This window comes from Boleophthalmus pectinirostris, unplaced genomic scaffold, assembly GCF_026225935.1.
Source record: "Boleophthalmus pectinirostris isolate CB_2022bp ecotype Guang Dong unplaced genomic scaffold, ASM2622593v1 HiC_scaffold_15, whole genome shotgun sequence".
Lineage (NCBI taxonomy): Eukaryota > Metazoa > Chordata > Actinopteri > Gobiiformes > Gobiidae > Boleophthalmus > Boleophthalmus pectinirostris.
This window is the reverse complement of record NW_026571070.1, coordinates 31056762-31083458: the sequence shown is the minus strand read 5'-3', so window position 1 is coordinate 31083458 and position 26697 is coordinate 31056762. Positions and strand designations below refer to the sequence as shown.

Genomic DNA, 26697 nt, shown 5'->3' with positions numbered 1-26697 from the left:
TTCCTAAAAAAGAGAAATTTATTGATTTTAATACATGGCCGGTTTGTAGTGAATTTACATTCAGCTTTACAGTTCATACAAGAATCTCCCACCACGTTCAAAATACACAAATATACAAGGTTTAGTGCCCACCTTTCTCCCAAACTCTTCTTTAAGTTAAAACACTACTTCCTTTTGCACCATAGCATACAATGATATCCCGGTGTTACTATCAGCTAAGTATAAGTTAAAAATATTATAGATTAAAGAATCGATATTACGCTATTTTCTGATCTATGTTATAAAGTTGTTTCCTCATCACAAACTGAACTGGAGTTGTGTTTTTTTGCTTCATTCACACATGTTTAATGCACAAACCCTGCAGATTTTCGATGAGTACTTCCCTCAAACAGAAAACACCGTTCCAATTTGTGATGTCATGTAGTAAAACAGGAAGTGCACCACTGTGTTTTTAAATTCCATACACTTTTAAGGTCCCGTCCACAGTTCTCCTGTAGTTCGTATTCGAGTTATTTTCGTTGTGGATGCAGTGTTCGTCCACACTAATCCGATTGAAAACGGCTCCAGAGATGGAACAATCTGGTGCCTCCAGCTCCCACGAATTCATCTGAGTACAGATCTGATCCGGCACCGTGCGGACGCCTGAAAACGCTGATACACTCATGTAGGTCTATGCGCCTCGAAGTAATTCACGGCCAAAGCGCAAAACAAAAAGAGGGTAGAATATATGTCCATTCATATACCGTATATTCTGGGCTATAAGACGCGCTCTTAAGCCTCTAACCGCATCAAAACAACGACTGCGTGCCCCACGATCCAGAGCACCTTATACACGAATCCACTCAGGTGTCCCAGCACGACTTCAGTAAACTACAAAGCCACACCACCCACAGAACACACAAACACACATGGAGCAGACAGCGACTGCACAGAGAAACACACCCACAGACACAATCATCACTCCACGCCGACAAGGAACGGAACGGAGGAACGAACCAAAAAAGTAAGCGCTATGTGCCACTTCTAGACACAACTGGACAACTGAGTCACTGCGAACACGCCGACAATCCGTTGGTCCCAGACACACCCTCCCTACACACCACAACTGAACAAAGCCCAGAGTCACTGTGAACGAAACAAACAAACAAAACCACTCACCCATCACACTGTTGTGTTTCCTTTAAAGTCCGATGCGGTTTATTTGTAAAAAAATAGACCGTTTAATGACAGTGCATTTTATAATCCAGAGGGCCTAATAGTGCGGAAAATACGGTATACGGTCTGTGCGTACGATCTGCAGACGTATAATCTCTCAAAAGTTTAACATGAAACATCTTCAACGCGATAGAAACACAGAACAGACTCACCATCAGCAGAACATCCTCTGTCACAGAAAGAACACTCATATTGCTCTGAGTCGTGTCCTTTAGTCCGACAGAAGCTGAACCACATCAGCGCACAAGGAGCGAGCTGTTTTTTGAGCGTTCAGTTTATGCAAATGAGCCATGTGGTTTTAAGTTTTGTTTATTTAAAATGCTCAAAGCTGTGTGGATAGGGAAAGCTTGCGGACACAGAAACGATGCGTCTGGACGCAAAACGTTTCCGATATGGTGACTTGGATTTGTTTCGGTGTCAACGTAGTCTAAGAGCATCATTTGGATATTTTCAGCTCTGGAATTGTCAATCTCTACTGAACACAAGGTAAAACGAAATTAAAAAACTACCGCTTCATGACATCACAAGGTAGAACAGAGCATTTTTGAGCTTTGGAGATGTAGACAGACTAATAATAAACAGTTACTCAAACAAAACACAACTCCAGGTCTGTTTTTGACGAGGTAACGACATTCTAACATGACTAAAAGCTCACAAGAGTTCATTTTGCGTAATATAAGACCTTAAAGTAAACAGCTTGTCGTTCATTCACTTAACACACAAATGGCACAAAGATAATTCCATGCAAAAAAAAATAAAAAAATTAAACATTTCAATTTCCCAGATTTTCCGAATTCACTGGAAACACCAAAGTGACTCACCAGACTGGAGAGTTCAAAACATTTTTCCAGACCCAAAAAATTCATGACCCAATACTGCGGTACAGTTACAGAGAGCCCACAGAGGCCAAGATGTTGGAGCTATCCGTTATAAAAAGGCAAGTACATTTTCAGTTTGGTATTTTTTTCATGTGGAGTTGTATGTGGTGCTCTGTGGGTCCAAATTCAGGAATCACAAGTTATGGAATTTGAAGTTTTTGAAGTTTATTTAGCTCAAAACGGGCCATTCTATGCAATTTGTGCCTAGTATTTTAGAATTTGATTTTAGAAATAGTATCATATCCTGTTTGGGTTTGCATTTTTGGTTTGAAAGTGGACAAACTGCAGCTCACACAGTCCCATCTCCTTCCTGTGTTCCCGGAGTAAAAATCCCATTCGTTTTTCCAATGGAATATTTTGGGAATTCTGAGTTCATTTATGATCTGTCTCTGATACTTTTCCAAACATTTAGCTTGAAAATGCACCATGCAACTTTGTGGTTTGTGTCTGTGGAGATATCCTAAGGAGATTTTATATGATTTCCCTGGAATGTACAACAGTATGGCTTTAAACTTGCTTATAATTTAATTCTAGGTGGTTTTACAATAAAAATATAGCTTGAAAAATATGCAATCTACTGTAAGCATGTCCGCCTCTCCACAGATCAGACCTGTACTCTGGCCTGGTGCTTGTCTCCATGGAAATAGATTTGTTTAATGCCATATTGTGAAACATTCCAGGCAAAGTAACAACTTCAACTTCAATAATTTCCATAGTGACGGAAAATTACACAGAGCACCTTTAACTTTTTAGTATTTTAGTTGTTTTGTTTTGACTGAAAATAATCCCATTTTAGACTACATCGTGCCTTTAATTGCTTAATGAGAAGTTCAAAATGAATGAGAAATTTACTTCAGGCATCGCAGTGAGACTGAGGCTACGTTCAGACTGCAGGACTTAACGCTCAATTCAGATTTTTTTGCGAGGTCGTTTGCATTTCCAGTTAAATGCGACTTGTGTGTGATCTCCAGTGTGAATTTTAAACGCCCAAAAAAGTGTCCCACATGCAACTGGGAGGACACAATGACGTCACACACAGCGAGTGTGCTCAGTGTTTACAGAAGTCGCCTAAATCAGGGGAGTCCAAACTTTTTCATCAAGGGCCACATATCTAAACACAGATGAAGCAGAGGGCCGATCGAGGGCCGTAGACTGGAGCTCAGTACAGTGAATAATTGAAATATGTGCATGTTTAACACGTTAGAAAGAATCATCAGTCTTTATTCATGCAAAGATCCTTAAAACCACACACTAAATATTAAAGATTAGCGTTATCAAGGTAGATTTTCAAAAAACTTGCAGTAAAAACTTAATTTTTAATTGGTGCAAGGTAATTTGGGCCAAATCACCTGGAAGACTGAGGGCCAAGAAAAATTCTGAGTCTGGATTTGGCCCACAGGCCATAGTTTGGACATACCTGACCTAAACGCTGGGCTTGTCTCTAAAAATCTGGTCCAATTCTTGGTAAAATGGACAGGTTACTCATCCACGACTGCTTCGTTTGTTTACGTCTTTAGCTTCCTTGTATTTGGCTCGCAGACTCTTGATTTTTCGTTGACATTGGAGCCAGGACCAGCTGAAGCCATGCTTGGACATTTCTTTGGCAATCATTTCAAAAATCGCCCGGTTCAGATAAGACTCCTCCAGTTTGACCTGAATACAGCGATCCCCCCAAATATTAATGAATTCGATAACGTCTCTTTCCCTCCAGTGACGAGACTCCGAGCCTGACGTGTAGGTGGGATGAATGTGACCTGACCGTTCAGACTGAAGTCACATGTCAAAAGATCAGATATGTATCGCTTTCAGGAGCACATATCCAAGTGTCCTGGGTCACATTTGAAAAAATCTGATCTATGTCGTTCAAACTCATTAAAAGTCATTAAAGATCAGATACAGGTCACAAAGGGGCGAAAAAATCTGATTTGGGTCACTTCAGGCTGCAGTCTGAACGTACCCTGACTTGTACTATGTAGCGTTTCTGGTGGAAGGTCTGTCTCCTGATTGTTTCCATGGAGATGTTATTGCTTCACCTGAGATGTTCCACAGTATGACATTAAACTTCTCTTAATTCCATGGAGAAAAACAAGTGGCAATAAAAACATCTGTAACTGAAAATACAGATAAATTTAATGCCAAACTGTGAATCATTCCATTATATCTCCATGGATACAAGCAGGTGAGGGGCCCTCCAACTAAAAAAAGTTACACAGTGCATCTTTAACACATTCTTAAAGGCGCTGTACCTGATTTTTTCCATGTGTTCTTAAGGCTCTTGAGGTAAAAATAAGTCTGCTGTGTGCTGTCTGTTCAGTGGGAATCAGGAACTGCGTGTTAGCATGCTTGTTGTAGTTAGTTTGCATTACGGTTGCGGCAAAACTGTGCTCTGGTTTATAAATGTTGTGAAAAGTGCTTGTAAACTCGTCACGGTGAATACGTAAGGTAAGTGAGGAAGAACTTTGAACGACTGCGAACTGTTTTAAATTGAGCTAGTTGTGTTTTTTCACATTTTTAAGACAGAAAAATCAGGTACAGCGCCTTTAACTTTATGAATATTCAAAATGAGTTCACGTAACCACATACAAATGCACTTCAAAAACTCCCAAACTTAACACTAGGGTCTCTAACATCAGCAATAACGTAGAAAATTCTCGAGCCAGCCTACGAAGTCATTGCAAACATCAGCGAAGTCAAACAAGGCAAGAAAAAGACGTAAAAAAAAAAAAAAAAGATACTGACAAGGTTCCGTTAAGAGTCTCTTAAGCAGCGTTGCACCGAGCAGAACCAGCACAGGAGCAGGACGGTGAGGAGTTCAGGCTGTGGATTCAAACAGGTCTGAACGTGTGTGCTTTGATATGTGACCGCGTCCAGAGTCCGACACACACGTTTGGTTTGTACAAGCACAACGTCCGCACGGCTCATACGAGGGTTTACATGCAGCAGAGACGGCGTTCGTGGAGAAAATAAAACAGATTTGACTGGTCCAAGTATAAATTAATATGTAGGTTTTGTAAAGTTCATAGTGATTTAGGAGGTGGCGCAGTGGTTTGTAATCTCGCCCCGCCGCAAGAAGGTCCCAAGTTGAGTTTCTAAACTATAAGTATAAGGCTTTTCGATTTGGAGTTTGGATGTTTCTAAACCTAACCTAAAACAGACATAGTACTTATATTCTAGTTAGATACTCCAGATCAGAATTTTGGCACAGATCTAAAGCAGGGATCTCCAACCTTTTGCATCCGGTGAGCTTCCTTTACAAAATGAAAATGCCAGAGAGCAATTAATTTTAGCGGTCGCAAGAAATTGAGTCGATATAAGAGGACAAACCTTAGATGTTGTACAGTTAGATGTTTCTAAAACGTAAAACCATTATCGATTCACTAGAGCACGAAGTTCAAAATGATACTTTTACAATGGTAATTAATAAGTATAATTCTGAAATCCCTTGGCGAGCTACTTGTAAGGGGGTGGAGAGCTACTGGTAGTCCCCGAGCAACAGGTTGGAGACTCCTGATCTAAAGTCACAATTTTTAGCACCTTATTCAAGATACTTTATCTAAGCCTAGTACTGCATATACAGCAAATGAATTTAACCTCCTCTAAAGCTCTCAGTTGTGTGCTGATCTTTTAGTGCAGTGTCTCTGTGGAGAGCAACGAATCATTTAATAGGTGCTTGAATTAAGTGGTATTTACAGTCCAAAGAGGTTAATTTAGTCTTCTGATAATTTAGGTTATTAGGTTCTTTCTTCAGGCCAAGAGTTTGTTTTCAGACCTGACATTTTTTGACTGCTCGTGGGGGTCAGGTGATGTTGCTGTGACGTGTTCGCTCAGCTGATTTCAACAGGTTCTGGCGCTGGCTTCCAACCGGTGGAGGCAGGACGACAGCGCCTGCAGTCCCACTTCCTCAGGACAGTAGCCCAGGTGTGTGAGAGTAACAAAGCCCCTTCGTCCCTGTTTACAGTCCAGTGGGCATGTTTCCATATTTCACTAGTGAGCAGTCGAAACTGTCAGGTATGAAAACAAACTCTTGGTCTGAAAAAAGAATCTAATATCATGAGTGGTATTTATCTTGAGTTCAGTATAGTTTGACTAGTTTTAAAATAAGATTGCCAAAGGAACGAGCTTAAAATGTCTCGTACTTCAAATAGTCTTCTTTTATTGGCAAATCTTATTTCAAGACTATTCAAAATTCATTTGAAAACTCTAGGTTAAAGCATTGTTTTATATGGACTTTTATTTAAAGGTACAGTATGTAACTTTCTGGAGGTGGTTTGTCACCTGCATGCTTCCATGGTAATAAAAAGTTCGAATAATACTATGGAAAATTCTCATTGTTGATGGATACGTTTGATGCCATTTTGTGGAATATTAGAGCCAAAGGAACCACATTCTCATGGAAACACAGAGGAGGCTGATGCACTGTTAGCATGCTAGTTGGTGTTAGCAGAGGCCAAACTCTGCCCTGTTCACTGAAAGTTGGGAAACTCTTTTGTATTTTTTGTCTAAAAGTTCCATACTGTGGCTTTAGATTGTGTTCTGGGACTGATGAGAACATCTCGTCTGCATGTAAACGTCAGCGACTGCACAAACACAACCGAACAATCTCACTCCAATGAACAGAGAAAGTTATCGAGCAGCAGAGTTACTCCGGGTGTGCAAACAACAGCGAGTGTGAGGGGGCGGAGTCTCGTATCGGACAGCGCGGGGGGGAGGGCGGGGCTTGCGGAGTCGTTCACAGTTTCTGGATATGCGTGAGGCGAGAGAGGGGGGGGTCGGGCGGGGGGAGGCGAGGCGGGGTGTCGCGGGGTTTAGAGCAGGGAGCAGTATCCCCCGCACCCGCCCCCGCCCGCGTCCTCGTCGCTCAGGGTGACGCTGCGGCCGTGGGTGTCGCTCTGCCACAGCCCGGGCGTCTGGATGATCTTCTCCACCAGCTCCTCGAACGCACACTGCACACCGTCTTTGGTCTTGGCGCTGGCCTCTGCGGGAGAAGCAGACAGAGTAAATGTTCGGTGGATTCTGCTCTGGGGAGAAGGACATTGGTTGATTTAAGAGTTTTACAATATGAGACCATAAAATGAGACGTGAAAGGTATAGGTGCACGAAATGAAGAATACTTTGAGGATAAATTATGAGCTGTGATCTGATTTAGGATCTCAGACGTTATTTAATCTGGGTTTTGTTTTGGTGACATAGTGGTTATACATGGTTTACTGTTTTAGCCCAGCTTGAAGAAGACGTGTAAAGTTTTTATAATTAAAAAGTAGTAAGTGATATCGGGATGGGCAATATATCATTTCCAGTAAAGGTATCAGCCAGAATTTTGCTATAAAATGGAAATAGAAAAGCATTAAATGACTGTATCTTTGACTGTATCTTTACACAAATATGTAACAAATGATTTTATCAAGAAAAAAGTATTTTTATTATTATTATTATTTTTTTTTTTTACAAAAGTGAAACTTCATTTGTGATCGTTACTACAACTTAACCCTTTCTCTTTTCTCTTTGTGTGTAGAAACCCTCCATATATCTTGGCAGAGACATGTATAAGCAGCAGAGTAAGTCAAGATTGATGTCAAAATTGCACTTTTAATGTTTCTGCTCGCCCTTGTATACTACGCATCTTTGGCGCAACAAAGAGTCTGTAAAGTCTGCAGAGTTTGACAGTGTCCTATAATGACTCTTTGAGAATACATTACATTAGTGAAAGGGCCGAGGTTTTGTAGTGCCAGTGAAATGTCTGAAAACTGTGGTGTGAAATCCTGTGTTGTCACGATTAGATCTTTTATTTATTCATTTATGTGTAGAGCCATGAATCTGAAGAATCTAATTATTTAAACTCTAGTGTGTCCTGTGAGGAGCTCTGTCACATTCACCTCTGAAATATGAAGACACTGGTGGTCTTGTCTTTATGAACCAGATATTGTGTTTCTTAATAAAGATTGCATTGGATTGGATTATGAATGCTAAATATCTTTATCAGCAAGCACTGGCCACAGCAACAGAAAAACATATTAGATATCAGTAACTGTTCAAAAACTATTTTTAATAGTTTTAAGTGAAGTACAGCAGGGGTCCCCAATCCCTGAGCAGGGTACTGGTACTTCACCAGGTCTAAACCAGGAAACCTAAAACCAGGTCTAAACTAAACCAGGACTAAACCAGGTCTAAACCAGGTCTAAACCAGGACTAAACCAGGACTAAACCAGGAGGTCTAAACCAGGTTCTAAACCAGGACTAAACCAGGTCTAAACCAGGTAAACCAGGTCTAAACCAGGTCTAAACCAGGTCTAAACCAGGACTAAACCAGGACTAAACCAGGTCTAAACCAGGTCTACTAAACCAGGAAACCAGGTCTAAACCAGGACTAAACCAGGTCTAAACCAGGTCTAAACCAGGTCTAAACCAGGACTAAACCAGGACTAAACCAGGTCTAAACCAGTTAAACCAGGTCTAAACCAGGACTAAACCAGGACTAAACCAGGACTAAACCAGGTCTAAACCAGGTCTAAACCAGGTCTAAACCAGGTCTAAACCAGGTCTAAAGGACTAAACCGGTCTAAAACCGGGTCTAAACCGGGTCTAAACCAGGTCTAAACCAGGTCTAAAACCAGGACTAAACCAAGACTAAAACAGGTCTAAAACCAGGACTAAACCAGGACTAAACCAGGACTAAACCAGGTCTAAACCAGGTCTAAACCAGGACTAAACCAGGTCTAAACCAGGTCTAAACCAGGACTAAACCATGCTGCGTGGACCGCCTCCTCCCATACGCCACCCACCACCCCGACCCCAAACCCCTCCAGTCCGTGAAATATTGTCTGATATAAAACCGATCTGTGGTGCAAAAACGGTTGGGGGCCACTGAAGTACAGAGCTGTGGCTGGAGATAGGGGATAGGTGAAAACACAAACTCTCAACCCTCGAAAGCAGGACAATACAGGATTACTCAAACATGGCCGAATCAACTGAAATACAACTAAATAAAATATATATACTAAGTTATAAGTTAATAATGAGGAAAGGCAGTTGTAGCATTGTTAAAAGCTCATATGATCTTTAAAGTCAGCCTATATAAGTAGCTTTTGTACAGTTCTGGTGGTAAAAAATATCAAAACATTTAATTATCCTGGAAACTCAATTGTGAAACATTTCTAAATCAAGTGTGTGCGTCTTGGAAATCATGAAAAGTCATTTTTAATTGCGGAATGCCCACAAGATAAGACCAGCCAGTCCACATAAGGCAGACTTTCTAAAACAGTCCTCTGGTTTAGGATTCCATGACCAATGCAGCCTAGTTCAATTCGTTACAGTGAAATCCAGGTCTTGATATAGTCCAGATTGTAATGCCGCTCGAGTACGTCTGGAAAGTCGAGTCTGATAAGCTCGCGGACAATTGGCGGAGCTGTGGTGTCGTCGTGAATACGGGGAATCCTCACTCACCTATAAAAAGCATGGAATGTTTTCGTGCAAACTTGAGTCCTTCGGCTCTGTCTAGCTCGTGGTTTTCCTGCAACGAGAGAACAGAGGGAATGACTTCTTCTTCCTCTCCACAGACACAGACCAGGGCGCGCTAAAGCCACAATGCGGAACTTTGCGGGCAGCGACAGGAGCGGGGACCCTGCCAGAGAGGAAGGGTCTGCTGCAGTCATTTAAAGCGCTCATACATCAAGAGGCTTTAAAGGTCCGGTAATTATTCAGGACGTAACTATTTTGTACTGTGGTTTTTGGAGAACTTAATACCAGGACTGGACAATATAGAGATAAAACAATGTTGGCGACTGCAATTGATCGCCTACGATGTACCGAAGAGACACCGACATCTTAAGATTTTTTACTGTTTGACTAGTAAATTAAGCCATGTATGGTTTAGTTTTTAGTTGGTGGGACCTGCAGGACTAAAGGAGAGAGTGAAGGGGTGGGAGGGGCGGGGTCTGGACGTATAACGAACAGTATCATAGACTCTGTTCACATTTATATCACAAACCAGGAAGACGCTTGGAAACACGAGATGACAACTTCCGGTGTAGTTCCCGACACTGGGCTCATCGACCGACTGTGATCAAACCCACTGAAGTAAATGTGATCAGCGGTAAAATGAAGACTGCAGACGTATGAAATGTTTGGAATTATCTGGAATTTGGCGCCTCGTCTCTTCTAATCACATGTACCATATTTTTCAGACTATAACTCACACTTTTTCTCATGGTTTGGGCGTTTCCTGCGACTTATACTCCAGTGCAACTTATATATTAAAATATATAATTTCACATGTTTGTTATTTTCACAGTGAAGCTGCAATAGGCAAATGACTTGAATATTAAAATTTTCAGACTGACAGCCGTGAGAGGGCGCTCTAGGCTCATGTGTCAGTATTTAGTACTACTCCTTTACCACTGTCAATTTGCACTCTACTGTGCATGCCTCCTGTAGAAATAGCCACTGTAGCAGCAGAAAGAAAGTTTGGAGTGAGCGAGAAACTTGTGAGAGACTGGCGGAAAGCGAGGATGGAGAACACAGCTTCGCGGCAACCGCACCATGCAACTTTCCCGGAAGTCACTGGATGGATGGACAAAGCCTGGACTTCAGTGACACAGAAACCATCCTATTGGGATTCAGAAAGGCCAGAATAATTGTAAGTGGAACTGATGCTGAGTCTAACGACAGCGATACAGAAGAGGAAGCGGCGCTCTGTTTACCTCATGGATCTATGGTTTTTGTCCAGAGGTCGTGCAGAAATGACACCGAGGATGAAGAATTCAATGGATTTAGTGATTTGGAGTGAGATTGTGAGTTTGGTAAACTTATGTTGTTTATGCTATAATTATCTGAATATACGTTAACATATTAACACATATTCAGTCTGTTGTTCTCTATTCTGTTATTACTATAATTTGCCTTTCAAGATGAAATGTCGGTTCCTGGTCTCTGATTTTATAAAATACATTTCCCCAAAAAGTGCAACTTATATATGTTTTTTTCTTCTTCACAGCTAATTTTTTGGCTGGAGCAACTTATAGTCTGGAAAATACGGTACCCAGTGCACTCGGAGTTGTGTGTCAGTGGGGAAATGATGAAAACTGAGGTATGGTTGGAATTGTTATTTAGCCAAACATAACGGAACATTACAATGACAAAGAGATGAAGAAAACTGGGACATTTTCTCACTTTTCCTAGATTTTGTCAGACTTACTACCGGAAACAGAGCTCGTAGGAAGTTGTCATCGCATGTTTCCAAATGTCTTCCTGGTTTGTGACGTAAGAGTGAATAGAGCCTATTGGTCTAACAGTTATCCACACTTTAAACTCCGCCCCCTCAGACAGGTGTTTGTATCAGAAACATCTGGACGTGCTCAGGACAGTCCTGGGTGATGTCACATAATACTTGAAACTGCAGCGGCCACTTGAGTCAGCACATAGTTTTTAACCGGTTTTGATTACAAAGCTGAAAATGTCTCTAGTTTGCACTAAAATGTATAGATATATAATCAGTTTAATTAGAATGAGACTTTTTTACAGTCTCAGTTGTTTAATTGCACAATAATCCTGCTTTTCCAGGCAGAAAAACAGAAAGAATAAACTGGTTTCATTTTGTAAAGTGTCAAAATCTTGATTATTAAAAACATGAATTAATCAGATGAATTCAGTTAATTGCCCAGCCCTGTCAGGAACAATAGAAACAACAGATTATGCTATTGAAACATTACATACAGTTTAGTAGTGAAAAAAGTGGATTTAATGTTATTGCACTTAAGACGTGACTTCATGAGGTCTTATTCTGTGTAAAAGCTGCTAACATCATACTTTAGACCTCTACAAACATGTCCTGAAATCAATAGAATTCTTGTATTACGTGTGATATTTCAGTTGTCTGTTAAATATGAGTGCTCTCAGACACATTTTAACTGAATCTTAATGCTGAAAAGTAAAAAGTACATTCAAAAGTACACGTCAGAGCTACTATTTCAAAAGTCCTATCTCACCCTGTCGATCTTGTTGCCCACGAGCATCTTCACCAGGTCGTTGCGGGTGCAGTATGTCTCCAGTTCGTTGAGCCAGTTCTCGAGTTTTGTAAAAGTTTCCCTCCGCGTCACGTCATACACTGTGGAAACAAGAAACACGACTCAGGACTCCAACCAGCAGTCAAAACAGACTTTTGTACACTATACAGCTGTTCTAATATCATAGTTATTTTGTTTTTGATGAATAATTAGTAATGTTTTGTAATTCATGTTTTAAAAAAGACCCTGTGTGCTTGTGTCTGTTATATAGCTGTAATTTATGACACCAGTGTTAGAATTTGGATATTTTAAATCACAATATTCATCAAAATAAAAGAAATAAGCATTAGGAAAAATGTGGTGTCGGGAGCTGACTTCGCCATAAACGTCATCACAGTGAGTTGGCACCTCCTGTGGATCACTGCAGATCATACCAGCGAGCAGAGGATTGAAACAGGAATTAATTGGCAAAATGACATCTTGAAAATAAGTGATTAAAGATGACTCAAACATGCATGAATCACCCCAAATACAACTTCAGGTGAGTAAATGGTGAGAGGAAACAACTATAATGTGGTTTAAAGCTCTGAAAAGTCCATTTTGTAGAACAGGTCTGATTTAAAAGTGTATTTAGTCCAGGTTTTGAGACGTCTACTACGATGCAATCATTTTAATCACAAATCAGACCTGATAATGTTCATGTAAGCACAAGAATAAAATTATTTCAGAATTTATATCAGAGGTCTATTAAAGGTGCACTGTGTAACGTTTCTGATGGTGGGTCAGTCGTCTGCATGTCTTGGTTTGCTTGAAATGTTCCACAGTATAGCATTACACTTGCCAGCCTCGCATTTCCCCCCCCCAATTAGGCTACATGTGTTTTTAAAAGCCTTAAATATGTACATTCTAATGTGGGCAGGGTCGCCTCTCCACAGAGCTGACCTGTTATGCTTTCAGGCAAACCAGTAACATCTCCATGGAGACAAGCAGGTAAGCACAAAAGTTACACAGTGTACTTTAAAGACTTACTACAGTGTATTTAGTCTGTATTGTTTGGCTCAGATCCTCCCTGCGTCTTGGTAAGAATCTTTGGATTTCCAATTTACAGTGATAATGTGCCGACTGCTCTGCCCTGCACCTATGGGTGCTGTCCAGAGGAGCAGGCGAGTGAGCGCACCGACCAGAGAGGGGAGGAGAGAGGGGCAAAGGCAGTGTGTGTGTGCGGACAAGTGAGAGGGGCATAGGCAGTGTGTGTGTGTGTGTGTGTGTCTGTGGAGCAGAGAGAGGGGCATAGGCAGTTTGTGTGTATGTGTGCATGTGGCGCAGAGAGAGGGGCAAAGGCAGTGTGTGTGTGTGTGTGTGTGTGTGTGTGTGTGTGTGTGTGTGTGTGTGTGTGTGTGTGCGTGCGTGCGAAGAAGAAGAGAGAGGGGCATAGGCAGTGTGTGTGTGTGTGTGTGTGTGTGTGTGTGTGCGTGCGTGCGTGCGTATGTGTGTGTGTGTGTGTGTGTGTGTGTGCGTGGAGCAGAGACAGGGGCATAGGCAGTGTGTGTGTGTGTGTGCGTGTGAGCGTGCGAAGAAGAGAGAGGGGCATAGACAGTGTGTGCGTGAGTGTGTGTGTGTGCGTGTGTGTGGCGCAGCCTGAAAAGCCATCAGCCCGTTTACGACGTGGCGCTGGAGCGTGTTAGCGGACGGGGCACTGCAGCCGAAGACACTTTACCCAGAATGACTCCTTGGGCGCCGCGGTAGTAACTGGGCGTGAGTGTTCGGAAGCGCTCCTGCCCGGCCGTGTCCTGGAAAACATAAAAAGTATAAGTACTGCAAGATTACTCCAGCAGTACTAGCTCTTGGCAGCCAATTACAGCCTGCTACATTTGCCTCTCCATCAATCACCTCGAAAGACTGTCACATTCTACAAACTATAGAAAATTGCTGAAAATTTAATGTTTTTTTTTGTTTGTTTTTTTAGCCCAGCCCTACTCTGTATGTTTCAAAACTATAACAACAACCCAAATTAAACTTACAACACTAGACTACATACATTTCCTGTAAAATATTACCAGGATTTGGTTTAGTTTCTTCAGCTCCTTTTCAATGACTGTTTTGGAGCGCAATCCTGTGACTCTGGCGCCATCTTCTGGAGACTTAACCATATAACTACAACTGCCAACGTCCATAGTAGAATTAAGTTTGATGATTTTTTACAAAACAGAACCCATATTTGAGTGTTTTTGCTTTTATATACTTGTGGTACTTGAAGACCGTGTTTGATTCCTCTCTAAGGTTTGATAAAAAGACTGAGCAAATTGTCAAAAGAGGACCGCAACGTGTTCACTTGATGAGGAAGCTTGACTCTTTCAATATGTATTCCAACATTTCAAATCATTTCTATCATTCCCTTTTTTGAGAGTTTGTTGATGTTCTCTTTTATTAGTTGGGTTAGTTGGGTTTACCTGGGCATCTGTGAAAGATAACAACAGAACAAAACAGAACAATATTGCGAAAGTGTGTGGCAAAATCCATGAGAAAGGGTGCGCCAAAAGACTAAGGCCATACTAAACTAGATTAACCATGTGCTGCGCTCGCAAATGTCCTCCAGGCGGCGATATGTGACCCCACAACAAAAAACCCAACTGCTACGCTAAATCTTTAATTCCTTCTTGCTGTAAAACTTTTAAATGAAAAGTAAATTTGCTTATTTCTGTGTCCCCTGATACACTGAGGTTTGAATTCCACACACTTCTTTCTAATTTATGTAATTAATGTCTCTCTCTCTTTTTAATTTTATGATGACTGTTTATGTTTTGATTTGTTTTTAATGTATTTCTTATTCTGTAAAGCACTTTGAATAACTTTGTGTACGAACTGTGTACACAAATAAACTTGCCTTGCCAATTTATGGTGTGTGTTGTGTATACATGAGTTTATTTATGGTTTATGCGACACCAGAAATCTGAACTGGACTGCCATTTGGGATTAATAAAGTTGTTAATTGATTAATTGATTACATAGATATACAGGGTGTCCCAAACATCATTTCGCAGGCCAATAATTGTGAAAATTGAAATAACCTCACATTTTCATAGAATGTCTAGAAACAGATCAAGATTTTATATTTAATGTTTTATTTTTGTTCTGTTTTCAGGTTGAGTTCACTCCCGAGTCAGTTTGTGTTTTGGAATCTGCTCACACACTCACCCAACACTGTACAGCGTGCTTTTAATGCAAAATTTGGAAAAACTTTACAAACTGTCAAGAAATTTGGACTTGGTACCAAAAATGTAAAGATGAAGGCTGATTATGCAGGGATAAAGGATCTGGTAAACCAACATCAGCGTCATCATTGAGCTAGACTTAGTAGTTTTCAAGATAATTGCTTTTAAAATTATGTCAAATTTTTCAGTCCCATAATAAACTTATCATGTTCAACACCTAAACTGTTCAGTTTCATTGAGCTAGATTCAATAGTTTAACATGATTGCTTTTAAAATTATGTCAAATTTTTTGGGACACCCTGTATATAGGCTTATATTTTTACATAATTTATATTACCTTGCTTTTGGACCAGTGTAGTAGAACAAGGCATACTGTCAATGAACTTCACTGACCATTTATAGATTTTGGAAGTACTTGAAAAAGAACAATCAATTTTTACGATTTTTATGCTTTTTACGTCTTTCTATTTTTGGGAGCTATAAGTCCATGGTAATATGTGATCAGTTACCATAGCGACACAACACAATGCACACATTAGCCAACACTGCCTGGTAAGTTTTTAGAAATGATCTGAAAGTGTTGAAACTGAAAACATGCAGGCTATTGTTCTCTTGCTTGTGACTGTAAAGTTTAGGGTGACCAGATTTTCAAATTACAAAACTTGGATGTCCTGTTTTTTTGTTTTTTGGGGTGGCTGGTAATAATAAAATTGTGAAACAAGTGCGTGATTAAGGAAAATTGTTATGTCGAGACCATTTATGACTAACATGTAGTCAGTATAGTCACATTTTCTTTGTGTTATGGTTGTTTTTTAAGCAGCTTTTCTGTATTTTACGTAAACAAATGACACTTTATGTTTCTGTTTACTGTTGGTAAGTGTCAAATTGGTCAAAAATAGGAACACCTAGGATCTTTTTTGTTTAAAACTGGAACAAATCAATGGTTTTAGATAAATCTGCTGGGACAGGGGACACCGTGTTCAAAACTGGGACTGTCCCGGGTCAACAGGGACGTCTGGTCACTCTAGTAATATTTTTTCGAGAGGGACTTGTTTAACGTCCCAAATCAGCTCACTTGTTGTCGTTCCAGCCAAGCCAGCCAGTTCTTAAAGGTCAGATTGTGTTAAAACAAAACCGAGATTAAAGTCTAAGTCGAGTACCAGAGCCTCAGACGGAGCAGTGCCATCCGGTTAGCGTCAACGCGAACTATGAATTCAATAAATCATTACAATTGAAAATTTCCACTCACCCATATCGCCAACTTCGCCTTGTTCCCGTCCACCGTAATAGTCTTGACCTTAAAGTCCACACCTAGACGAGAAGAATTCCATCAAACACCGCGTCTGTATCGTGGTGACCTCATTCTGGTCAGATGTTTCTTACAGGACCCTCCAAGATCCTGCCAAACATCTCCAGCGGGCCTATAATTACCCGTGATGAATTATGAAAACATCCTTTACCACACAATACTTCTGAACTTCCTCTAACTCTGCCCGAAATGTTAAATTATAGTGACTACAAGCAGGAAAGAGGGGGACTGAAGAATCGATTGCGAGAATGCTAATGTTCCACCTGTAAAACGCGTCAGTTAGGTTGCGTCCGTAGAGTTACAGGGGGACGTAGCCAGACCGCTCACAGCCCGTTAGAGTGTGACGTATTGGGTTTGGAGGACAGATTTAGCAGAGAAATGTGCGCTTCTGATGTGGTTGTTTTTACATGTGGTGAAGCGGGGGGAAGAGGAGGGAGGACAAGATGGCTGCCTGGAGATAGGAGCAACGAGCGAGTGTACACTGATATACAGATATGTTGTGTTTGTGAGCGCTACAAAACTAACCCAGGACAATTTTACTCCCAGATATTTCACTCTGCAGCATTGTACTGGAGACTACAGAGTTCAGACTTTAGAGGAACAAATCTGACTGTTTTGTGTCAAACAATAATTATTCTAAGTTTGTATTGTGTATATACATTTTTAAAATTATCTATGTTGGAAGCCATTTTTTCTTTATAATAAGACAATAAATAAATAAATAAATACATAAATAAATATATAATAAAGATCATTTTAAAGAGGGGGTATTACACTTCTGTGGGGTATTAACTGCTAACACATGACATATGAAGCTCACAATGTTATTTTTTATTGTTTTAAAATGCTATATTCATCAAAAACAACCTACTAAAGTGTTTTAAGTAGTTTCAGTTTCATTTGGATGCTCTGAGTCTCCGCTCCCTTTACTCCCTCCTCACTCCCATCAGAGTGTGATCTCCACATAATCAGCAGTGCATTTCACTAATGAAACTATTGCACATCGCAGCAGCTCTGTGATGTTGTACTGTATTGTATCAAGCTTTTGTATATTTATGGACAAGGGTCGTGTGGGAACATGGATGACGTAGGCTTATGGGCGGAGCCTTGTACAGGCTTGTACCACTACTTGGAAGGAGGGTTAGAATAGTGCCTGGAAGAGATTACGCAATGTAATTATGTATAGATGATATAGAGGGTTTATCAGATTATGTCACTTGGCTCTGATGCGCATGTCTCCTGCAGAAAGAGACTCTGTCCTGTCTGTATCATGTCAGTGTCTTGTAGCAGATTTCAGACTCTTACGGGGCTAGTTGTTTGGATCAGGTATGAGCGGACGTCCAGCTACAGACATTTGAGACATTTCTTCTCATCATTTACACACTCACCTGAGTTAACATAATTATACAGGTTATTAAGACATATCCCACTCACTAATGTTCATTTAGCACGATAACTTATTTTATCAAATGGCGATAAAGTGTTTTAGTGCTGACGACAGCACTGCACACCTATCTGCTCTGTTGATAAAGTATTAATGTATCTATATAAAACCTCTTCAGACATGCTTTTGATGGGAGAACAATGGTATTACATGATATAAAGTTCCAAAAAGTTGATTTAGTGAAATACCCCCTCTTAAATTTTTGGGTCGTATCATCCAGGCCTAAACTGAAGGTAATAATTACAGTTATTCAAAAAATGTGATTAATTTTACATGCCTATCATGTAGGGATGTAACAATAACTGAAATATCGTGATATCGTATCATCAAAGTTCTCACAATAATATCATGGACCATCACAATATATCGAATTACAAGTCTCTTTTCCTAAATGAAGAGTTAAGGTGTAGCAACAGGTAAAAAAAGACAGAGGGAACTACATAGACCATGATCCTTTGCTCCATTTCAGTGCAGACTACTAGAAGAAATAACAGTTCTAAACACTTTTAAGTTTTAGTTCTTTGGATTAATTCTTGTCAAGGCATTTTAAGAGGAAAAAGTAACATATTAACAGTTTTGTAAGCCTCCACAAAATATCACAATAAATATCGTACTGTGAGATGTATATAGTGAAAATATCGTATTGAGAGATTTGGATATTTTTACATCCCTAATTGTGAGCCTCCCCACCATATCATGAGCTCTACCACGATACCGCACTAAATATCGTACCGTGAGATTTATACTGTGATGATATCGTATCGTGAGACTTGGATATCGTTACACCCCTACTAATCAAGACACTTCAAGCACTACTATTACTGTTATCACTGATTATATGAATAGTATAACTTAATTTGTTGATTGCACAACAGCACAATCATTTGACATGGCTTTGTTTTTCTCATTCCTTCACATTTCCATGAAGCACTTTAAAACAACATTTTAATCCAGGACACAAAAATGTGTCTTGAATGTAGGAGAGCAGGTTAGTTTGGTGTGAGCGTGCCTTTAGCTCACACATCACATCTGTTTCTGTGCAGTGTGGCTCCTCTTCAGTCTAACTACGTCCACATGCTCGTCTCCCCGTGTGACCCAGGCCCCCGCTCCAATCACCCACCTATTGTAGCCGACTGCTCAGGGTCGAAAGTGTCGTCTGTGAATCTCAACAGGAGGCTGCAACACAACAACGGAAAGAGTTACACAACGCACACAAAAACATGTTAAAAGTGATGTTTACTTCTATCGACTAAAAACAGGGCGTGGCAAAGCTCTCAAAACTGACCTAAAATGCACTCATGAACAAATCCAAATCACTATTTATGCAAAGAGAAGTACAGTTTATATAAAAACAGATTAAACTTCATTGAAATCATCTTTTCAGAACTGGATTTCGCATTTAAACTCTTTATTCTTGATTAGTAATGTAAAATAATTGCCGTTACATATCTGTTGATTATTATTATCAACCTTTTATAAGTAAAGGTAGTTTCTGGAGAGTTGATTTTTTACAAGACTTAAAAAGAATTGTATGAACTATTCTAAATGTATAGGTTTTAAAATAAATAAATAATGAATAAATAAATATAGTTATTATTGTGAGGTTAATTTATCTTTTTACAAATACGAACAATAAATCCAAATCTTCAGCTCACTCACTCACTCACCAACTCCTCCTTTGTTTATCATTGTACTCAAAATAAAAGGATAAGTCGACTAATACACCACTAACTGATTCATTCTTCTGTCTGGAATGGGACGATAACTGGTATTAAAGAATCCTGCAGTATCAAAATCCCATCAGTGGCATCAAATGACCAGCAGAGGGCAGAGTCTAGCTGCGTTTTGAAGTCGTCTCTCTACAGGAAGAAAGAATAATAATCCAAAATCTTCAATAAACAATACAACATGGTTAAACTTTCAAATGACTAGGGTGTGTATTTTCCTTCTATAACTAATGTTTCTCCTGTTAGTTTTCAGATTCAAGAATGTGATAGTGTCAAACTTCCAGAAGGGGCAAGAACCAGTTTCCCTATTGATTACATTCTACTTTGCCATGAAATCTCCAAAAGGTAAAGTCAGAAATATTGAACCTGATCATTTCTAGGGCTGAGTATCGTTCAGAAGTTGCAGATACGATACATACCTCGATACAGAGGCCATGATACGATACATACCTTGATACACTGAGCTTACGATTTGATATATTTCAAATCGATTCAATATGGTTCAATAAAAATAAAAGGCTAAATTGTGGCTGTGACAGTCTTTGTTAAATCACTTTTTGTGGAAAGTTCATATGAAACACAAACATTTTATTCATCAAAACACTGAAAATGTCAAATGTGTCACATTTCCTTCCTCTGAACAAACAACAAAACTGTAGTTCTATTTATAATAATTTGGTAAAATATATGAAAAAAAACTCTTGGTGATACAGCAGCCCACGATACATCGATACTTCACATTAAACGGTACGATATATCGATATTTCTATATTTTTGCACACCCCTAATCATTTCTATTAGTGACTGGACGATACAATTTGATATATTAATACATTTAGTGCTTAAATCTGCTCTATAGTTCAAATTTACGACATTATCATTTGGACACTTTAAATATTCCTCTAAATCGCTTTAATAAAAGACTTCTGTGTTAAATAAACAGCAGTGCAATAGGAGCTGATGTCGCCATAAACATCATCACAACAAAGCCGTGTAATGTGATCTTTTAGCAGGAACTGGATTTTTTTTTTTATTACCAAAATGACTGTGCAAAGCTGACATGCATCGCCGATTAAAAACAAAATTGCAGAACAAAATACATTTAAGTACAGGCAGTGGGTGTGTGCAAGTGAAAAATAAGTGATTAAAGCATGCTCAAACATGCAACAAATCACTCCAATTACAACATTAAGTGAGTAAACAGTGAGGCCAAACTGCTGTAAAATGGTTTAAAGCTCTGAAAAGTCCATTTTGCACAATAGGTCTACTTAAATATTCATTTTAGCTGCGTCTCATCTGTGTTAAATATTAAAGGCCTATAGGATGCTGTGATGTCATCTGAAACCCTGCAGGAGATCTTGATCACATGACATCAGTGTCTGACTAAGGCGAGGACAGCGTTGGCTTCCTCTGTGACTAATCGATGGTTTGCACAGACTGTAGCTCTGATGATGCCGACCCCTGTCCCTGACCCGGACATGATTCTGTAGCGTTAACTCAGGGTTTGCTGTGTGCAGGAGCATGCAGCAGATGAGCTCAGCAGGAAGGCATTAAGTCATTATTATGAGCGTGTATGTAATGTAATGACTCTAGCACACCTATGGAATCTGTGTAATGAACTGTACTGAACAATTGTATTCAAATTAAGACAACCATTCAAGCGTCAAAGTGTGCTACCTATTTACATTAGGCAGATGTTGGGATTCTGGGCCATCAGGCTGATAAACTCTTTTACTATTGCAGAATTTATGCAGATATCAGCAAGTTAAGCTTTTTTTTGCAGTACAGAATAGCAAGATTGATTATTAAAGATCCTATATTACACAAAATGGACTCTTGTGAGCTTTAAGCCATGTTATAATGTAGTTACCTCCTAAAAAACAGACCTGGAGTTGTTTTGTTTCATTCACACATTTGAGTAATCCTGTTTTTTTTGTCTGTCTACACCTCCAAAGCTCATAATGCTCTGCTCCACCTTGCGATGTCATGAAGTGGCAGTTTTCAAGTTATCAGCTCCTTTTAGGTTTAGTTCAGCAGAGATTGGCAATTCCAGGGCTGAAATTATTCAAATTATTCTAGTGAAGGTGTATAGAGTTTAAAAACACAGTGGAGCACTTCCTGTACTACCACATGACATCACAAGATGAAACAGAGTATTTTTTGTTAGAGAGAAGAACTGAGCCTAAATATGTGTATGTGCTAAACATGTGTAAATGAAACAAAACACAACTCTAGATATGTTTGTGATGAGGAAACTACATTAGAACAAATCAGAAAATAGTCTAATAAGGGCCCTTTAAAGTCATTTTTAGTCAAAAAGTAAACTAAAATTAAAGCTAAATAAAAGTTTTTTGTTGTTATTGTGTTTATTGTACTGAAAAACATCTTACTGTGAGTGGGCTTGCATCTTCACAAACCTAACTCTTCTTTGGTTTGGAGGAGGGCTTAGTTTCATGGAAATGCTGCTTAGTAAGGATGTAACGATAACAGAAATATCGTGATATCGTAACGTCAGAGTTCTCACAATAATATAATGGTCCATCACAAGACAGTGGGTACTACATAAACCATGATCCTTTGCTCCATTTCAGTGCAGACTACAAGAATAAATAACAATTCTGAAACACTTTTAAGTCTTAGTTCTTTGGATTAAGTCTTGTCAAGGCATTTTAAGAGGAAAACGAAGCATATTAACAGTTTTGTTAGCCTCCACAAAATATCGCAATAATAATACCATGAGATGTATATCGTGAAAATATCGTATCAGGAGATTTGGATATTGTTACATTCCTAATCGTGAGCCTATCCACCATATTGTGATCTTTCCCATGGTATCACAATAAATATCGTACCATGAGGTTCATACCCTGACGATATCATATCATGACACTTTGATATCGTTACACCTCTATTCCTTTGGCTAAAATGTTCCCCAGTACAGCATTAAATCTTCCATGGAGAATGTTTCCAAGTATGGTTTTAACTTTCTATTTCCATGGAATCACACACTCTACTCTTTACTCAACATAATTATAAAGCTAATTAACAGAAAATAGATGTAATTGCCTTTCTTTATCTAAATTCGGTTTTATTTTGGATTAAATAATTACGCAATTGTCATAGTTTCGATCTTACTGTGACGCTATATGAGGTCCAGTTCCTGACAAAGTCCAAATCCAACTCACCAATCCCATGTTGGCTAAACGTCAGATTTGTGCTACTTTTTTGGCATTTTAAGAACAAAGATACACAAAACTATCTCCTGGTCAAGCTTTCAAGAGTATAAACAGTACTAGTAAATGTGTACAGTCAACATACTAGAGGACATACGGACATGGACGTTGTAATATAGGTTGTTTTTTTTGTGTATAGGAGTGTACAGAACTCAGATCAATAAAATATTTTGCCCAAATACGTAATATTAAACTAATCCAAACTGCATGAGAGCACAGTACTTGGTCTACAGTTTTTTCTTGTACACTATATTCTACGAAGAGTTGAAGCTGATTGAATCTTAAGCTTTATTTAAATAAAAATCATCTAAATTAAATAACACAGAATTACCTACTTTTTGTTTACATGCTAACAATCTAACATCACTTTTGGACATCTGATTATTTATACTTTAATGTTGTTTATTGCTCTCAAAGCCAAAGTTTCTGATAATTTGATTTGATGGTTGACGTCTAATAATTCTTCCATACTGCACGATGATGTTCAGGCAGAGGTATGAACCAGCCCAAGCCAAGATATAGAGTAAACTAAATCATTTCAGTTGCGCCTCCAGACATTCAGAAGACACGTAGGGTTTAGTGTTTCAGAATAATCAAAGAGACTGTAGTTTAAAGATGAGAAAATATGCAAAAATCTACGTTATGTGCAGCTATCCATTGGAGGTACGGACAACTTCACAGTGCTTTGTTGTGATGATGTTTACAGCGACACCAGCAGGTTGTTTATTTTATTAAATTTGCACAATGTATCTTTTCGGTTAGGGGTCTGTCACCTGCTTGTTTTTATGGATACGTCATTGCTCTGCCTGGAATGTTCCACAGTGTGACATTAAACATCTCTACCTTACATTTATTCAATTACTCATGGTTTTATAGCTTAAAAATACCTAGAAAAACAGGCATTCTGACTGTGAGCGAGGCTGCCTCTCCACAGATCTGACCTGTAACTTGGTCTGGTTTCCATGAGGACAGAAAGGTTTACCAGAAAAGTTACATAATGCAGCTTTAAGTCATTTCAAATTTGAGGCAGAGGATAGGCAAATGTATCTTATTATGAAAATGTTTTGATACAGCTCAGGGTTATAAAATTTTAATATGACTGCAAGATTTAATCATATTGAATTCTCTTTTTTTTCAGACTGTAATTTTTTGACAATTTTCAAGTACCATAAGTTCCTCCTCAAACACAATATCCTGTTTTAATTTACATAAAAACTGTAGTAGAACTGAACAAACGTGTTCAAGATGTTTGTCACTTGTCAATTCATTTTTCAGTCTTTCTGGAAATTCTTCTGTACGCATTTAAAATGTGAATTTTGCACAGAATCCTATTATTAAAACAGAAATCGCAAATCCAAACACAACGCTTGTTATAAAAATAGCAATTAGATCTTTTGTTCAGCTCTAATTCGTCATTAGTGGGCCTGGTATCCAGATTTACTTGTAATTTTGACATTTTGTGAATTCTGCTTAGTACTCAACGTCACCTGCTCATGTTATTTGACTAGACTGTTCGACAGTGTGGCATTAGACTTATCTATCTAGCATATATTAAATGTAATATTGTGCAAAACTGACTCTTATGAGCTTTTATCCATGTTGAAATGCTGTTTCTTCATCAAAAACAGACCTGGAGTTGTGTTTTGTTTCATTTCCATGTTTGAGTAACTCCTCATTATTAGTCTGTTTACATTTCCAAAGATCAACATGCTCTGTTGCACCTTGTGATGTCATGCATGATATTTTTTAAGTAAATAGCTACCTTTTATTATTTGTTTAGGCATTTCTAGGGCTGAAATTATCCAAATGACTCAAGTGAAGGTGTATGTTTTCTGGTTGAGAGAAGGACTGAAACCTAAAGATGAACGTGTGAATGAAACAAAGCACAACTCTGAGTATGTTTTTGATGAGGAAACATTTTAACAGATCAGAAAATAAAGTACGATACGATACCATTAATATTTTTCAATGTCCTAGGTGCTAAAAAAATATCTTGAAAAAAACAAGTCATCCCACTGTTGACCTTTAACTTGCCCTGATGGTGCAACTCACTTGTCATCATGGAGATAGATACATAATTTAATGCCACACTCCAGAACATTCCTGACAAAGCACAAACATCTTCGTGAAAAAAGGCAGAGATCAGACACTCCACCGTTAAAGTTACATAAGGGATCTTTATGGTTTGATTTCATAAGCAAAGTGGAACGATTACCTTGTAGGACACTATTATTCACGTTCAACATGAATTTATTTTATTATTATCAACTATTTATAACGCTTTACTCTATAATTAGTACACATGAAAACCATACCCCCAAAGGAGAGAAAAATATTTTATGACAAAAGTGTTTAGCGAGTAAAAAGTAGCCAGAAGTCATTTTTTACAAGGCTAAAATTGCTTTCTCGTGATTGCAACATCTTCAACCATACGTGGAAAAACGTGATGTCATGACTAGATGTGGTAAACTGGGATTATACGAGATAAACTGACACGTTTAGACAGAGAGAAGGGTTAAATAAACAGCAAAAACCACGATCGCGACACATTATTTTTCCTAAACAAGAGTAAAGGGTGATACAGATCGGGCTAGCAAGCTAACACTAGCCTGAAGCCACGACACCAGTTTCTTGAAGATTTTTTTCTTTTACCTGCTTTTTCCAACGCCGCTTTCTCCAATTATAAGTATTTTCAGAGTGGTCAACACGTCGTCCTCCATTTTTGTGTGATAGATCGCGGTGTTACGGGCGGAATCGGCGGAGTAGGTGCGCTTTTTGTAGAGAAAGCAGCGCCCGTGTTGTTTACAGCAGGGCAGAGATAGGGGACAGTCTGGAGAGAGGGCTCGCTCCAACGACTTCCTGTGGACGCGATGGAACTTCCGCCCAGGCCACGTCTCTGATTACACAATAAACTAAATTTGTGAAATATTTTATAGTGATTTTAAGGCCACATTGAAGTTTGTGTATTGAAGCTAAAATGTAAGTGTTGTTCATTAATGGCAAAGTAATCTGAATAGAATGAATCTGAACATCTAATAATAATAATAATAATAATACCATTATTACCATTATTGTTATTTTTTGTGAAGCCATCATTAGAATGAACAGACGTCCATATTTACCTGGGACAGTCCCAGTTTTGAGACCTGTGTCCCCTGTCCCAGCAGATTCATCCAAAACCAGTCATTTGTCACAGTTTTATACAAGAAATGTCCCTGGTGTCCCTATTTTTGACCAATTTGATCCCTGCCAACAGTAAAGGGGCATAAATTGTCATTTGTTTTTGGTAAAATACAGAAAAGCTGCTTAAAAACAACCAAAACACACACAAACAAATTTACTGAACTTTCTCTTATCTGATCGGTCACTCCCTAAACCTCCTTCACCACTCACGAATCAGTGCTAGTGCAGCCTCTGCAGCTCAGGGAGGAAATTCTAGAGGTTCTGAGCTTTCACATGAGACATTGTCTGTTCATATATTGAGAATGAAAAAAAAAACTTGTTTGTTTTTGCGCACTATGTATCTGCAGGTTAAGGTTAAGGCAACCCAGGTTCACTAGGCCCTATTCACGCTTCCCAGAAGACATCTGGAAACATGTGGATGATGACTTCCGGTGTAGTTCCCGACACTGGGCATGTGATACAACCATGGATACATGGGGCCTACATGTGGTATGGGAA

The 26697-nt window shown here is 39.1% G+C and overlaps 1 protein-coding gene across 2 annotated transcripts; it reads right to left on the bottom strand.

The window, feature by feature from the left end:
• LOC110165551 (ras-related protein Rab-18) lies at positions 1-25866 on the bottom strand. Of its 2 annotated transcripts, XM_055150719.1 has the most exons (8): positions 25669-25810; positions 19789-19915; positions 19177-19232; positions 16553-16614; positions 13809-13881; positions 12074-12192; positions 9534-9600; positions 1-7068 (listed from the first exon to the last, which is right to left on the bottom strand). In XM_055150719.1, the coding sequence occupies exons 2-8, from the start codon at positions 19794-19796 to the stop codon at positions 6899-6901; spliced, it is 555 nt and encodes a 184-aa protein (XP_055006694.1). In that variant the 5' UTR covers positions 19797-19915; positions 25669-25810; the 3' UTR covers positions 1-6898. The 2 variants fall into 2 exon arrangements, with proteins under 2 accessions (XP_055006694.1, XP_020786410.2); XM_020930751.2 differs by lacking the exon at positions 19789-19915 and having other exon boundaries at positions 25669-25866.
• Between the last annotated feature and the right edge of the window lie 831 nt (positions 25867-26697).

Bases quoted from the DNA above. Each gene is read 5' to 3' on its own strand.
- LOC110165551 (XM_020930751.2), bottom strand. From the start codon at position 25,736: ATGGAGGACGACGTGTTGACCACTCTGAAAATACTTATAATTGGAGAA. The intron at 19,233-25,668 runs GTAAAAGAAAAA...GTTGTGTTGCAG, and splicing joins AGCGGCGTTGGAAAAAGCAG to CCTCCTGTTGAGATTCACAG. The intron at 7,069-9,533 runs GTGAGTGAGGAT...CTTCTCCCGCAG, and splicing joins ACATTCCATGCTTTTTATAG to AGGCCAGCGCCAAGACCAAA.